The following is a 15,431-nucleotide window of genomic DNA, read 5'->3' as shown; positions in this document are numbered from 1 at the left end:
TTGCCAGTTGATAGTTGTTCAAGTGGACCATCACTTTCTGGCGTCCCGCTTGCTTGACCTCCGTAATATGGCCTTTGTAGACGATCATTTTCTGCAATGTCTGTGCCAATGACAGCTTATTGATCCTGATCTCTCCTTCCTTGTTGTCCTGCAACTCCACCATCACTCTGTATGGACCTTCATCGTTGTTGTTGTACAAGATGTTCTCCTTCACCATTCCAACAGGATTGTTTTCTCCGTCCATGACTGTACCGTTTCCAATTGGATTCCCTTCTCCGTTTTTTTCGTTTCTCGCCATCTTCGATTCCTCTTCGTTTATTTTTCTTTTCTTAATTCCACTCATTGTTCAGCAGTCCAGTCGGGCCGGCCGCCATTTTGTTTTTCATTGGCGTCTCAGCGCGAGACCGAAAAACACGTTTCGTAATCTTCTCACAAGTGTCTTTAATTGTCTTTCTTTTTAACAAATTCAAATTCTACTTCCACAAAACCACCGAATAAATCTCTTTGAAAACAATTCTCCTCAGTTATCACTGATTTTTCACTCGAAAACGACTTTTGATTTAAGCGCTCCAGAAAAATCCAACCGATCGCTTTGAATCACTAACTCGTAAAACGGTCCGATGATCGACGAATGCTTATCTTGCGAGTGTTTCTTGATAATTCCTAGAAATTATTCTAGGTGTACAACATGATTCAGTGAAGAGAAATGGATTATAACATACATAACCATAGAACATGGTGTTCTGTTCAAACATGTTAGACTGATTCGTGGAAGTAGGTCATAAAGGGATGGTAATCAGCAGTAGATTCTTTTTATGTGAAGTGTTGCGAACGAAATTAAAAGGAATACACATTTTCGGCGTAAATGAATATCACTCCTCCAAAATTAACTTCATAATAGTATTACTCTCATCATTCTGACCACAAAAATACAACTTTGTCGCTACCATACACCTCATACTTTCAATAAAAGTATTTAACTAAAGCAAGCAACGAATCTGAAAATAAATAACTTCTGGCACCTACCTACGACGACGAGGCAAACGTTTGTCGTTGAACTAGCTCCTTAAACAACCCACCTTCCGTCGCTATCAGCTGTTCGTAATTCCCGTGTTCAACGACCATCCCGTTTTGCAGTACGGCAATGTTAGTGGCGTTTCGTATCGTGCTCAATCGGTGAGCGATCGTTAGTACGGTTCGATTCTTCGTCAGATTCTCCAAGGCGTTCTGGATGAGTTCTTCGGATACGGCGTCCAGTGCGCTAGTCGCTTCATCCAGGATCAAGATTTTGGGATTCTGTGGGAAATGTAAAATTATTTACATTTGTACGAAGAGAATAAAATCAATCCGAAACAAACCCGTATAATTGCCCTTGCAATAGCGACCCTCTGTTTTTGTCCTCCGCTAAGCATGATCCCTCGCTGGCCGACACGCGTGTTCAAACCGTCCGGAAAGTCCTTGGCAAATTCGTAAACGTGTGCCTCCCGGATGACTCGTTCGAACTCCGCTTCTGATATCTTGTCGCCTAGGTTTAGCCCATATAAAATGTTTTCGCGGATCGTTCCGCTGAAAAGAATTGGCTCCTAACAAAGCAACATGTGGTTTGATAGATTCCTATGAGGCATTTCAAATTTTCAAACCTGATTCACTGCTCCGATATGTTGACGAAGTGACATTGGATTAAGATCCTTCAGATTACGAGCGTCCAGCGAAATCGTACCAGATTGAGGATCATATAGTCTTCAAATAGAGTATACAAGGACATTGAGAATCATAATAGGCACTATTGAAAGGCGATCGTCCAGAAACTACATGTTACAGATTTTAACAATGCTTGATTCGTCTCGTGAAGCGGCTACATATAGTCTAACTACGTACAGTAATAGAACTAATAGAACAAATCGAATCGTCCGTTCGCAAGGCATGCGTAGCATAAGCTACTACATGGAACTAAAAGTAAATCGAGCTGAACTTACCTTAACAGCAACGAAGCTAGCGTAGATTTCCCCGATCCGCTTCGTCCGACAACGGCAGTGGAGGTCCCTGGTTCAATTCTCAGGTTAAGATTCCGCAAAACGCTGGCATGTGGCCGAGAAGGATAATTAAAACTAACACTATCAAATACTATCTCCCCTCGGGGAGGCTCCGTCAGTATAAGACCACCTTCCACTGGAATTGTGTGCTTCCGGTCTATAATTTCCCACAACCTGGTAGCCGAGCCAACACCCTTGTTCAATTCTGTGTAGAAATTACTTAATCCTCCTATGGATATGGCAGTGTATCCAGCGTACAAAATGAAAGACGTTAGAGCTCCCACAGTCATTTCGCTATTGCTCACCATTGTTCCGCCGTAGTAGAGTACCGATAGGATTATAATGTTTCCAGAGAGGCCAGTCTGCAAGAGTATTTGTTGTGATCATCGCAGTACTATTTGGGGATTAATGGAATAACCTACCATCCCATAAAACGTTGCACGAGCCTTAGTTTCCCGATATCCAATATTCAGAGCGTCCATCAGTTGCTCGGAAAACAATTGATTCTCATATTTTTCCTTGCAGAACATTTTAACCGTTTTGATGTTGCCCAACCTTTCCTCGCCGAGCTTCATGATATCAGCGTACTTGTCCATCACTTCCTTCGTAATGTTGCGCACAAACCGTCCATAGAAGACGGCCATCCCGGCCACACACGGAACGATGCACATACCTACCAGTGCCAAGTGCGGCGAAGTGTAGACCATCATCCCGGTACCGGCCATGATCATCGCCGTCGATCGGAGCCCATCGGAAAGATTCATACTGAGCGAGTTGCCCACCTGATACGTATCGGAGGACAACCGGTTCACCAGCTCTCCGGTTCCCTTCTGGTCGAACCATCCGGCTTCCTGGTTCAGCATGGAGCTGTACACTTTCGCCCGAATGTCACGGGTTATCCGTAAAGCTGAAAGATGACAAAGATGCGGAGATTAAGATTACGAAAACAGTGGAATCTCTTCAGGCAACTTCAAATGAAGGCCTATTTTAGATACATGTTGATCATGGACTCCAAACATGTAATATTATAAATCAACCATTCTATATCGAAATAGTGGATCTCAGAATGTCTTGATACCAGCTTGGTGAGTTTTTTTATTTATTGAAATATATTAGATTCTTTAGACAAGTATTTTGTTTTAATTTCGCTATTACTCGGACAGAAGAAAATAACAAAAGAAGAGCAAATTTTGCCATAGGCAAAATCTTCTCAACACACACCCGAACAGGGGGGTTAAGGCCATCTTCTACAACAAAAGTAAGAGCCAGGACTACTCTCTCCTCGACCCACTAAACACATTCCCATGGTCGCAAACCCCGTTGTCTCTCCGGAACCACCAAGGAGTAATTGCTTCAGAGAGGGGCTAGTGCACATCGCACCCTGAAGGTTAGCTGTATAGCCTGCAGCAAAGAACATCGATGATTCGCTTTGGAGAGTCCATCACGAAAGCATGCTGGCGCTTAGCCAGATTTTCCGAGTTGTCCTCACCACTCCCTTTGTCAACGAAAGGCGAGCAGGGTCAGCCACCACGTCCGCGCCCAACTGTTTTGCGACCATCAAGAACTGATGCCTACGTGCAACACGTTCTTACCTGCTGAAGGCAAGAGTATCACTACCCTTCAGGCCCTATCAGCTCCACCTGCCCCGGCTCTTACCAAAGACCTATTTCCAACTGCGGGCTCGGTTCCAACCCAGTAGACCGCCGCAACGACAGCAACGCTACCGGGATGTTCTCTCCGCGGTCACTTAATCCCTGTAAGGGTCGATTTCGACCGCAGGGCACTGGTTTGACCTACGAATGTACCGCATCTGAACTAGCCATTCTTCGAGTCCACGCACTACCTCCTCTGTACGATATCATCCCTGCACATCCTCTGGAAGAGATTGTCCAGAATTGTGTTTTCCCAGCATGTGGTAAGCATGCGATCACGCATTTTGCGAAAACACGGGCGCGCTAACAAAATGTGTTCCGCCGTTTCCTCTAAACCAGCACAAACCGGACCTTCGGGAGAATCCGCATGACCGAAACTGTCGGAAGTAGCCATGGCCTGAAAGGACCAGGGTCATGTGGAATGACACTCCCCTATGGCGCCTGTTAATCCAACTGTCTAGTCTACCCTCGGGATCAACCTATGGATCTATTTTTCTTTGGTGGAACTGTCTCACGCGCGCTGCCATTTGACCATGGAGGCCATCCTGGCAGTCCTGCGTGTGTCTCTTATGCCGTGTATTTCGAATCATTCCTCCCTGATATGGATGCCAATATGCACCATACCAGTGATGATGCAGAGCTCGTCGTGTGACACGATACGGTACTCGCTCGCAACCCTCAGGCACATCAGCCAAAAAGAACTTTCCAGCTTACCACGGTAGCTTTCGGTACTTAGCGCTGTGCCCCACGCCAGGCCACCATAACTTAGTATCTACGTAGCGACACTAGCCAGAAGCTTGCGCTTACTAGCATACACCGCAGAGCTATTAGACATCATCCGGGGCAATGCCACTATAGCTGTAGAGGCTCTTTTGCAGGCGTAATCGACGTGGCTACCGAGCGAAGGCGAGGCGACCCAAATGTTTGACGGAGCGCTTCGAAGTAATAGTGCACAATCGTCTACACTGATTACCGCTTGCTGCCCCGACTTTCCTCAGTTTTGTGGTGAACCAACTCCAGTTTCCTGGATCTCATTTACGCCTCCACAACCTTGATCGAGTGGGTAGTAGTCAACTCCACTTTCTTCGATCGATTCACCGTAGACTTCTAGCGTCAGCGTCAGCGAAGCCGACGATCTCCACCCCCACTCTAACCTCAACACCTCGTACATGACATTCCATAACACCGGACCCAGAATGCGGGACTCCTGAGGTTATGTGGAAGCACTTCCGACCCACCTCTGTGTCGTAAACTAGTACTCGATTCTGGAAGTAACTTTCTATAATCTAGTACCCGGTTATCCCCAGACGCAAGAACGCATCGGCAATAGCTGGCCAACTGATGCTATTGAACGCGTTCCTTGCATCCAGAGTCACAACTGCACAGTAGTGAATTCCCCTTCTCTTACACTGGTGCGCTATCTCGGCGGTTTTTGTAGCCGACTAGATAGCGTACGGTTGACCTCCCCTTCCGGAAGCCGAACTGGCTGCTCGAGAGACCGTTTACACCCTCAGTGTATCTCAACATTAAATGATCTCAACATTCGATGATACTTATGAGCACCTTCCCCGCCGTGTCGATCAAGCATATTGGTCTATATGCCGACGGGTCTCCGGGTGGTTTCCCGGCCTTTGGAAATAGAACCAGGCTCTGCTTCTTCCAAACATCTGGGAAAACTCCTTCGTCCAGGCATTTCTGCATAGCATTAGCATTAGCATTAAGCGAGTCGCACAAATTCGTAGGTGGTACAGTCCTAGACCGCTGTTATGAGGGTTGCCTCCTTCCCGTCCGAACCAAAGCACAAAGATTTGGGACTAATCTCTGACTCTTAAACAAGACTGACGCAATCCTCCAATGGTCGAGCACTGTCCTGGCCACGTCCTTGCGACTGCTGAGGAATGGGAAAGGATGGTTATTTTTGGACACCTATGAAAAATGTAGACAACTCTACGATCTCTTAGGCCTAGGTGTCACGGGAATTTGGGTGTTGTTTCCAGGCATTTCTGCATAGCAGACCCGAAAATCTCGGGAACCTCTAGCTACTTTTAAGGCCAGGTTCGAAACTCCGTCCTTATTTCCACATCGGTGACACTCTTCTCGTCGCCAATAGCTATGCCCGACTGTCCTACGAAAGGAGGCCAAGGATTAGGATCATGACGCGGAAAAAAACCCTCGATGATCTCCTTCAACATTTCTGGAGCTTGCTCTGCAGAAGCCATTACACCTTTCGTCTTGGCCATCACGATCCTGCAGGCATCACCCCACGGATTCACATTGGTACTCTGACAGAGACCCAAGAAGCAGGCCTTTTTGCATGCCCTTATCTCGGTCTTCAGCGCGGCTTTTGCAGCGGAAAACACTGCAACCTATTACCTTCAGCGTAATCAGCACACAAACTTATCAACTTACGACTAGTGATAAAAACTGAAATTCCTCCAAAAAGTAGTGTTGCTCTGAGACTTCTACGAGGATTATTTCTGATATTTTGGTAAAATTCTCCCAGTTATTCCTGTAGCACTTGAGCTTTCTCTGCTGGAATTAAGGACAAACGTATTGACATCCCGCTTCAACAGTGCATTAACACTTCAAACGCACAAATCTCAAGAAGCAAGTTTTACACAACAAAGCATTTTATTATTCTGCTCTTGCTCACTTGTAATAAGCTTAAAATAAGAAGATCAGATGCACTGGTTTTGTTTACGAAGAGATTTGTGCCCACGAAATCGTGAGTAGGCGCCAAAGTCAGCCATTGTGGCGGCAATTTAGGGATTCTAACAAGTCTGTCCTCAATTCATAAATTTCTGGTAGAATACACCAGGAAGTTTTGCTGGGATTCCTCAGGCAGTTCTTTCTGGTAATCCTTCAGCAATTCTTGAAGAACTCCTAAGAACAATAACTTGGTATATCCCAGCTAGAATTCCTGGTAAAATCCTAGTATGTATATATCTTCTGACACCCTCAGTGTACCAGTAGCCGCCCGTGTTCTAACTCCAGAAATAATTGTTAAAGGAATCCTTGGAGAACCCTGTAAAGCAATCCCAACCAGATTTTTTAGAAAAAATACCCTTCAGGCATTTGTGGAGGTTCCAAAAGGATTTATCCAAAGACTTCTCTAGGAATTTTGTGATACGTCCAGAAAATTTGTCCAAGAATCCTTCCAGGGATTTTTTTCAAGAGTTCTCGCAAAAATTTCTCAAGTGATTTTTCCAAGAATACCTTCAGATATTGCTCTTGAATTCTTCCAGAAATTTTTCCTACAGATTTTGTTGCGATATTTCCAGAAATTTCTACAAGGATTTATCCAAGAATTCTTGTGTCATTACCACTAGAAATTCTCACTATAATTTTTATTGTTATGTTCTTGACATTTATGGAGGAAATCTTATAATTTTCTGAATATCCCATGCAATCTCACATGGGATCTCACAGAGTACTCTCAAGAGCTGAAAATGCTTGAGCGATCTCAGCAAAATATCCCCACCGAAATTCTAGTAGAAATTTCCGAAGCAATCCCAACAGTAATTACTGGGTGTACTTATTTCAAAAGGAATTCTTGATAGAAATCATAGCAGGAATCGCTGGATAAATTTATTTGAGAAATCCTCTTGTAATTCCTCCAGGAATGCCGGATGGGATTCTACTACAAATTTCATCTTGAATTTCTCCAAAAATTGCTCCGATGATTTATTTAGGGATTTCGCCAAGGATTCCACTAGGAATTTCCCTCTGAACACCAACAGAAATTTTTGTTGTGATTCCTACTAGGGACTCTTACCAGGATTTTCCCAAGCATTATTACTGAAATTTCTCAAGTATTTCTAGATGGTTTTCCTGCAGTTATTGCTTTTAGGAGTGCACCAAGAATTGCTGGAGGGTTTTCAGCAGGAATCGTTTTAGGAATTCTTGCAAGATTTCTTAGATGATTCTCACCACGAACTCCTTAAGAAATCGCGACAGCATTCCAGGAGCAATCTCAATAAAGTTTTTCAAAGTAGTCTGAAGAGGATTTTCAGTTAGAATACAAAGAGGAATTCCTGGGAGAATCCCTAGAGGAATTGTGAAGAAATCCTTGGAAAAAAATCTCTGGATGAATCAGCATAATTTTCTAGAGATAATCCTTAAGAAGTTCTTGGATAAATTTCAAGAGGAATTACTGAAGCAATCTTTGGCAAAATCTCTAGAGAAACCACATGAGGAATTTCTTGAGGAAACCCAGCAAGTATTGTTTTGGAAATGCCAAATGGATTGTTTGGAGAAATCTTTTGAAAAATGCCTGAACGAAAAAAAAAACAGAGGGAATTTCTGCAAGAAGTCCAGTGGACATTCTTAGGGGGATTTGTGAAAGAACTCTTGGAGAAATCCACGAAGAAATGCCTCTGGGAGGAATTTTCAGAGAAATGTCTGGAAAAGTACTCTAGTAATTCCTCCACACGTACCTGATGGGGTTATTCTAAAAATTCCCAGAGGTAACTCAAAGGATTCATATAGAGTACTAAGCCACTCCGGCAGTGGCTGGTATTTTGGGAGATTTTTCGCTATAACTCAGTCAATTCGAAACGAATTGACTTGAAATTTTGTACGCGGCTAGATACTATACGAATCTCATCTCGTTCGAAAATTAGTATCGATTGGTTCAAAATTGACTGAGTTACAGCAGAAAAGTGCCCAAAATAGAAGTCCTGCCGAGATGGTTCCACTTCCCTACACATCCTTTCTGTGATTCCTCCAAGGACTCCTATAGAAACTCTTCTTGTGATTTCAGGGTATCCCCGCTTTTGGCGTTTCCCAGACGATACTCATTTGGTTTTATTGCTGCTGTGATTGAAGAGTTTGATGTGGATAGTGGCTAAGCTTAGAATAGCTCAGTTCAATCTTCAGGATAAAAAAAAAACAGCAGCGATCAATCTTTGCAGATATATGCAAAATGGGTACAACTCAAGTGGCTTAAGTCTAAGAACCCTACTTTCGTAAGGGGAAATTTTGATGCTTGTCATTTTCAGTAAAATTAAGGAGCAAACTCGCGTGTCATGCCTCGAGTATAAGTGCTAACATTTTGTCTCTGAGCTAACTATCAAAAATGTATGTACTACTATTATCTTTATTATCGAGATTTTCAGCCAGGGGCTGGTTCATTTCCGTTGTATGTGCTGTTTGAATTGACGCATCTGTTGGCATTCTAAACAGGAAATATGTCTATTGTCCGTTTTATTTACCGCATGATGAACCATCCTCTACAGATGATTTCGAACAAGTTATTGCATACAGCTCTTCAAAAGGTCTTCCGCTAATTGTTGGCAGTGATGCTAATTCTCATCATATTATATGGGGTAGCTCAGACACTTCAGTGTGTGCTTCAGTTTGATGGAATACATTAACAGCAGAAAAAAAAACAACATTACATACAACAGTGACGACGCAGTGTCAACAAACACATCTTCTGCCTCCCGACTGTAAGAACCCTCGAGCTGACGACGACGACGATAAAATATAGCAATGCAAACCCCTCATCAATTCGCAAACCTTCGAATCGGCCATCTCAACGTTCGTGGCCTCGAACGCCATATCGATGGCGTAAAACTGACTCTAGACAAACAGCAGTATCATATCTTTGGCGTAACCGAGACTAAAATGCGAAAGTCTGCCCCGATTGGACCAGTTAAAGTATCCGGATACAACTACATAAGTCATACCCTGCCTTCTGGACGAGGAAGAGGAACGAAAGCCTGTGGCGGTGTCGGACTTTATGTCAAGAAAGGAATTAAAACCACTCCGATCATTAAATCCACTTTCTCCAATGATCACCCTATCTCAAAAAGAGTCGAATATCTTGTTACTCAATTGGTAATCAACGGAATGAATATCGGAGTAGCCGTAATCTACAATCCCTCTTGCGCAAACGATCTCTTTGTTCAAGCATACGAGAAGCTGTTAGTGGATCTTATGGAGTATAATCTTGACTTGACAAACTGTTCCTGATCGGCGACTTCAACGTTAACGTTAGAATGACTCAACCCTCCTACAACCTCGCTAGTATACATCGTCTGCACAACACCTTCAACCTGACCATTCTTCAGACACCCCCCACACGGATAACGGAGAATACATCCTCCACTATTGATCTCATGATCACCGATTGTCCACAGTCAATTCGGAAGTCAGCCACCACTACAGCAAACTCCATCTCCGACCATGAAATAGTGTATCTTATCTGCGATGTTCGTGTGCCGAAACCAGTTCCTCAGCGTGTCACCTATCGGAATCTACGTAATATCGATTCACTCCGATTACAAGCAGACTTCCAGACACTGGGCTTCAGAGAAGTTTTCAACTCCAATAACATAGACACCAAAACGCAAATTGTATCGCAGCATTTGCAAAATTTGCTACAAACACATGCTCCGGAGCGTGTCACTGTTGTTCGAGACAAGCGGACACCATGGATCACCAGAAGTATCGAGCAAGCAGTCGCAGCTAGAGATCTGGCGTTCAAACTGTACTCACGTAACCCGAACAGAAGCAGAGGAGATCCGCAATGGAACGACTACTGCCGCTTACGAGATAGAGCCAATTCCCTGATTTTCACGGCCAAGTAACGGTATGCTGAGCGAAACTTCTCGACTGATCTGCCCTCGAAGACACTATGGAGCAATTTACGCAGAGACGGAATTCACAATAATAGCAAGAAAACCCACGGAGACGAGGCGGCTGATGTTGACCAGCTAAATCAGTTCTTTGCTGAAGGTCATCTTAATCTGCAGAACCGCGAAGCCAGGATAAGACAACATACGCAGCAGGATCAGGGCTGGTAGCGATCAGGTGGCAAAATAATAGTGACTTTAGTGACCAAAATTATCAAAAAAGTGACCAAATAGTGACTGAAATTCCTGATGAATTCAATGTATAATTTTTAGCTACATATGTTGCAGAGTTTGTGCTCGTGACGATTGTCTTAAGACGACAAGACATTCTTGGAAGAATTTATCGGTGAAATAAATGTGAAGATTGAATTGTGAAGAATACTGAAGACATTTATACTGCACTCCTGAAAAAAATTACCCAAATTGTTTTGGAGGAACCAAGGGAGGAGCTTCTGCAACTGATTGAATCTTTGAATTCCTGGTAACAATTATAGATTCACGGTAAAAACAGTTTGATCGATTTCTCGAAGACCCAGATGAAAAACTGATCGAATTTATGAGAAAGTCATTAACGAATTTGAGCAAATTTTACGAAATAATCTTTGACAGATTTTTTGTTGAACCTCAGCATCGCATATAGGATGATAATTTGGTTAAAATAAGCATCAATAAAACTCAGAGGTGAACAAAAGATTATTGAACAAATGCTTAAAAAACGTTTTGAACAAACTTCATGATTCATTCCAAATAATACACTTGAAATAACTCCACCATATTTTGTTTCACTAGATTGAACAATAAAATATCACGTGCAAGAATATTTTCATCAGAAACTCTCAAATAAACTCTTTCAGATTTCAACAAAAAGCTGCTGAACAAGTGACGCCACAGCTTCCTGCAGGAATTTCTTCAGAAGTCATCTCGCATTTGTAACAGAAAATGTTCTGCTGAAACTTTAAATGCAGGATTATTGCAGTGTTACTGTTAAAAAGTATAGTAATTCAGAAATTTATCTATAATTTTAGCTACAAATCCATCTTCCTTTTCCTCAAATACAATAAAACTGTATGTAGAAGTCGACATACAATAATTTAATAAGCGGCGCAGCCGAATTTTTTTTTAAAGCAAGGTTTCTGAGGAAACTTGTGCATGAATTTCGGTATTGCTGTTTTACCAAAATTCTTATATTATCTTCTCAATGTTGTCAGATTCACGAAAATAGTGACTTTAGTGACCATTTTACTAAAAAAAGTGACTTTAGTGACTTTTCCATGCAAATAGTGACTTTTTAGTGACTGACTCGGAAATAGTGACTAAATCACTAAAAAGTGACTCACTACCAGGCCTGCAGGATCGAACCGCTCACAGACACGGGCATTTCACTTTTCATGATACTGATGCAACCGAAGTAGCTCTCCACATAGCTCAAATAGGATCTAATGCCACTGGCGTAGACGGAATTCCTATTTCCTTCTTGAAAATGTTGTGCCCCTTCATCATTCCGCTTCTTGTTCATTTGTTCAACGCAATCATGAGGACAAAAACTTTCCCTACTGCATGGAAACAAGCAATAATCACACCAATACCGAAGTGCTCACATCCGACGGAACCCAAGGAGTTTCGCCCCATCAGTGTTCTGCCGGCAATGTCAAAAGTCCTTGAAAAAATTCTCCTTGCTCAGATCAACGAACATTTGGCGACTGCACCGTTTCTAGCCGTTCACCAGTCAGGATACCGAAAGAGCCACAGTACGACAACTGCGTTGGTTAAAGTCACTCACGACGTGTACAGTAGTCTGGACAAAAATCATTGCACGGTCATGGTGCTCGTCGACTTCTCCCTGGCGTTCAATTGTGTTCGACATCAGCTACTCCAGACAAAATTGGCGGAGGAGTTTGGATTTTCCCATGCAGCATGCGACCTTGTCAGATCTTTCCTCGAGGGTAGAAGCCAAATAGTCAAACTCGGAAATGAATTGTCGCAACAAAGGCAGCTCACAGCCGGTACACCTCAAGGATCATGCCTCAGCGCTCTTATATTTGGCCTGTACGTTAATAGCCTCCCATACAATTTGCAGTGTCAATATCACATGTATGCGAACGACCTGCAAGTATATATTTCAGGACCACCTTCTGAAATAGATAGGCTTATTGGGATTATCAACCAGGATCTTGCCACGATTGAGCAGTGGTCTAATGCAAACGGACTTTCGCCTAATCCCAAAAAGACTCAGGCCATAATATTTAGTAAAAGCAGAATTGAACCAGACCCGATGAATAGTGTAACGTTCTGCGGCGAAACTATTCAGTTTAGCCCCAAAGTTGTCAACCTCGGTTTGATCATGGATAGCAGTCTAAAATGGGATGAACATGTCAACGATACAGTGGCAAAAGTTTTCAACGTTCTTCGCACCTTTCGTCGCTTTGGACCAGTACTTGAAACCGAAGTGCGACTGAAATTAGTTCAGTCAGTAATTATGCCGATTTTCACGTACTGTGACATCGTCTACTTCCCGGGACTGTCAGCAGCACAGAAAGAGAGACTTCACAGATGTTTCAAGGCCTCTCTGAAGTTTGTTTACAATCTGTCGCGTCGAACATCAACCGTGCCTGTTAGGAACACAGTAGTTGGACAAGACCTTCCCGATAATTAACACCATCGCATCTGCTGCTTCTTCCGACAAGTTTGGTTCAACACGGTACCGGAGTACATCCAGCAACATCTTCCCAGAAGCCAGATGGACCGTACACGCAATTTCGCGATGCCAGTCAACACTACCACCTCAAGGAAAAGCCTGCTAAACTACGGAGTAGCTGTTTGGAATCGTCTTCCAATTGATATTAAGATGAAACCTTCTGTTTCTACCTTCAAATCAGCTTTGCGAGTACCTCATCACTGAATCGATATAGAATAATTCTATATCATCTAATTATTAGCACCTTAGCACTGTTAATTGTTATCGATTAGTTATCCCATCAGTATTGTTTTTTCCCCTCAAAATTTCCTTGACCCGATAAATGTACAAGATGGTTCACGTATGATTAATAAATTCAATTACAATTACAATTACAATTACAACAGGTATATTGTCGCATTATTTTTGAAGCACATTTTGTGTGACCGACTTTATATAGTGCAAACAATATCGCACGCACCCTGTATGTCCAATTAGTACCGAATCAAATATATGCTATGATACCGGAGATAAGGAATATAGTTAAATGGCGGTAATTATTGATCAACGCCAACAAACCTAAGATACACCAATGATTAACAAACCAGATATCAATGCTACTTACATGCATTACTGAAAAGATACACTCGTCCAAAGTTGGCCAATCCACCTAGCAGGAACACACCCGCCAGCAGCATACAAAACTGGTCCAATTTCTCCTTAGCAATGCCGGACTCTCCGGATGTGGCATAAATCACATCCAGCACTTTCCCCAACCCAAACGGAACAGCCATCGTGATGGCCGAGGAAAGCACCAAACAGCTGACTCCACCTGAAATCAAATATGTAATTTCAATCGTTTTCGAAATGAGCGCCAAAAGTTTACTTTCCCTACCTGCAATATTCCATCGTTCTGGTTTCGCAAATTCCAGCAATCGCTTCACGTCGGTTGATTTCAGTTTTACTTTCGCAGGTTTCTCCACCGGTGTCGTCGACGAATTGGTCCCTGGACTGCCAGCAGTCGAAGCTGCAGCTGATGATGATGTGCTGTTTAAACGACGCACCCATCCTACCGTTGTCCTGCTGTTCCGCAATGAACCGATAGTCCGTATTCCGTTCCCCGAGTGTGGTCTTTGCCAGCAAATCGACCAATCATTGTGACGTAACGCCAGGCCAGCAAGTCTAGATGACGAAGCGAAACTCCTCCGGTGTAACACGGATCTACTGCAACCGGTTCGCAATATGTGGACTAACATTGTTTTGATTCACGATTTCACAGTCGGTAAGAACTCAAAGATGCATTTCTTGTGGAACAACAGAACATGCACTAAACAGAACAAGGCTGCGGATGGTCGACTACTGATGCAAGATACACAGTGTTTACGTCGTGTGGCGGTGGGAGGGAATGTTTTAGTTTTTTAAACTTGGGAGAGAGCGAATGAGCTGTGTTGGAGAGAGAATGCACGTTTGAGGTACTTCGCACAAAAATGTGTTTGATAGGTGTATAGAGATCAAGATAGAGATAGAACAAAATTTTATGAATATCCATCATAACCAGCGGAATCAAATGTAGTGGAGCACGGCATAAATACACCGTGGTAGTGGGGAAGAAAATAAGGGTACTTATTAAACGAACGCTTGGAAGATACATGTTTGTGTAGCAAAATAAGTACTACGAAAATATACAAAAAAAAAAAATATTTCGGATGTGTCAGGATACGGCGAGTGCGAGTTTATGTGTGACAAATTTTATAAGTGTAACTGAAAACGTTAACACGCACACATGTACACACAAATAAGAAACGCTTTTGATTCGCGGCCGGCAGCAGCTGTCAAACCATGTTGGGTGGGTAAAGAATTGCACCCTGAGCTTTTGAGAGAAGCTTGTAGCATGTAAAGACTTCTCCCAAATAGTGCGTATGATAGAACCGCACAAAATGACTGATAAATTTTTTGTCTTAATTTTCACATGATTAGTGATAACGTATGATACACAAATTATCTCACACAATCATCAACCTTTTTCATCCCCCGCCCCTTCACACTTTATGTATGGGACATCACCATTGTTTGTATGGGTCGGCATGTTTTGGGCCTACCATTTGATACATACCTAGCTTCACTGAGCAGTGTGATACACCTTAACTAAAGATACTATAAGCAAAGATACGAAGTGTGATGATTGTTGATGTCGATGATGATCATCCAATCATGACGATGATGCTGACGAGCAATGCTTTAAAGCACGTTTGACAGGTCTCCTGCTCGATTGGAATGACATTGACAGAAAATTTGGAATTCCAATTGGAACATTTCGTGTCTTTGCATATAGTGTCTTTAACCTTAACAAAGATGTACAGTCAGGTCTTCTATAAGACGCTGCCATCAGCTGCAATTTGTAGCAGTCTTACATCCGATCCAGTTGATTTTTTGC

At 42.9% G+C, this 15,431-nt stretch overlaps 1 protein-coding gene across 1 annotated transcript; it reads right to left on the bottom strand.

Moving 5' to 3' along the window:
* Positions 1-886: 886 nt before the first annotated feature.
* On the bottom strand, positions 887-14,404 carry LOC109406885 (ATP-binding cassette sub-family B member 10, mitochondrial). Its single transcript, XM_019679896.3, has 7 exons — positions 13,893-14,404; positions 13,623-13,829; positions 2,456-2,940; positions 1,977-2,395; positions 1,641-1,740; positions 1,359-1,583; positions 887-1,296 (listed from the first exon to the last, which is right to left on the bottom strand). Exons 1-7 carry the CDS (start codon positions 14,251-14,253, stop codon positions 1,027-1,029), a joined length of 2,067 nt encoding a protein of 688 aa, XP_019535441.2. The 5' UTR covers positions 14,254-14,404; the 3' UTR covers positions 887-1,026.
* Between the last annotated feature and the right edge of the window lie 1,027 nt (positions 14,405-15,431).

The sequence above is a fragment of the Aedes albopictus genome, chromosome 3 (assembly GCF_035046485.1).
Source record: "Aedes albopictus strain Foshan chromosome 3, AalbF5, whole genome shotgun sequence".
NCBI classification, from domain to species: domain Eukaryota; kingdom Metazoa; phylum Arthropoda; class Insecta; order Diptera; family Culicidae; genus Aedes; species Aedes albopictus.
This window is presented reverse-complemented; position numbering and strand designations above follow the sequence as displayed.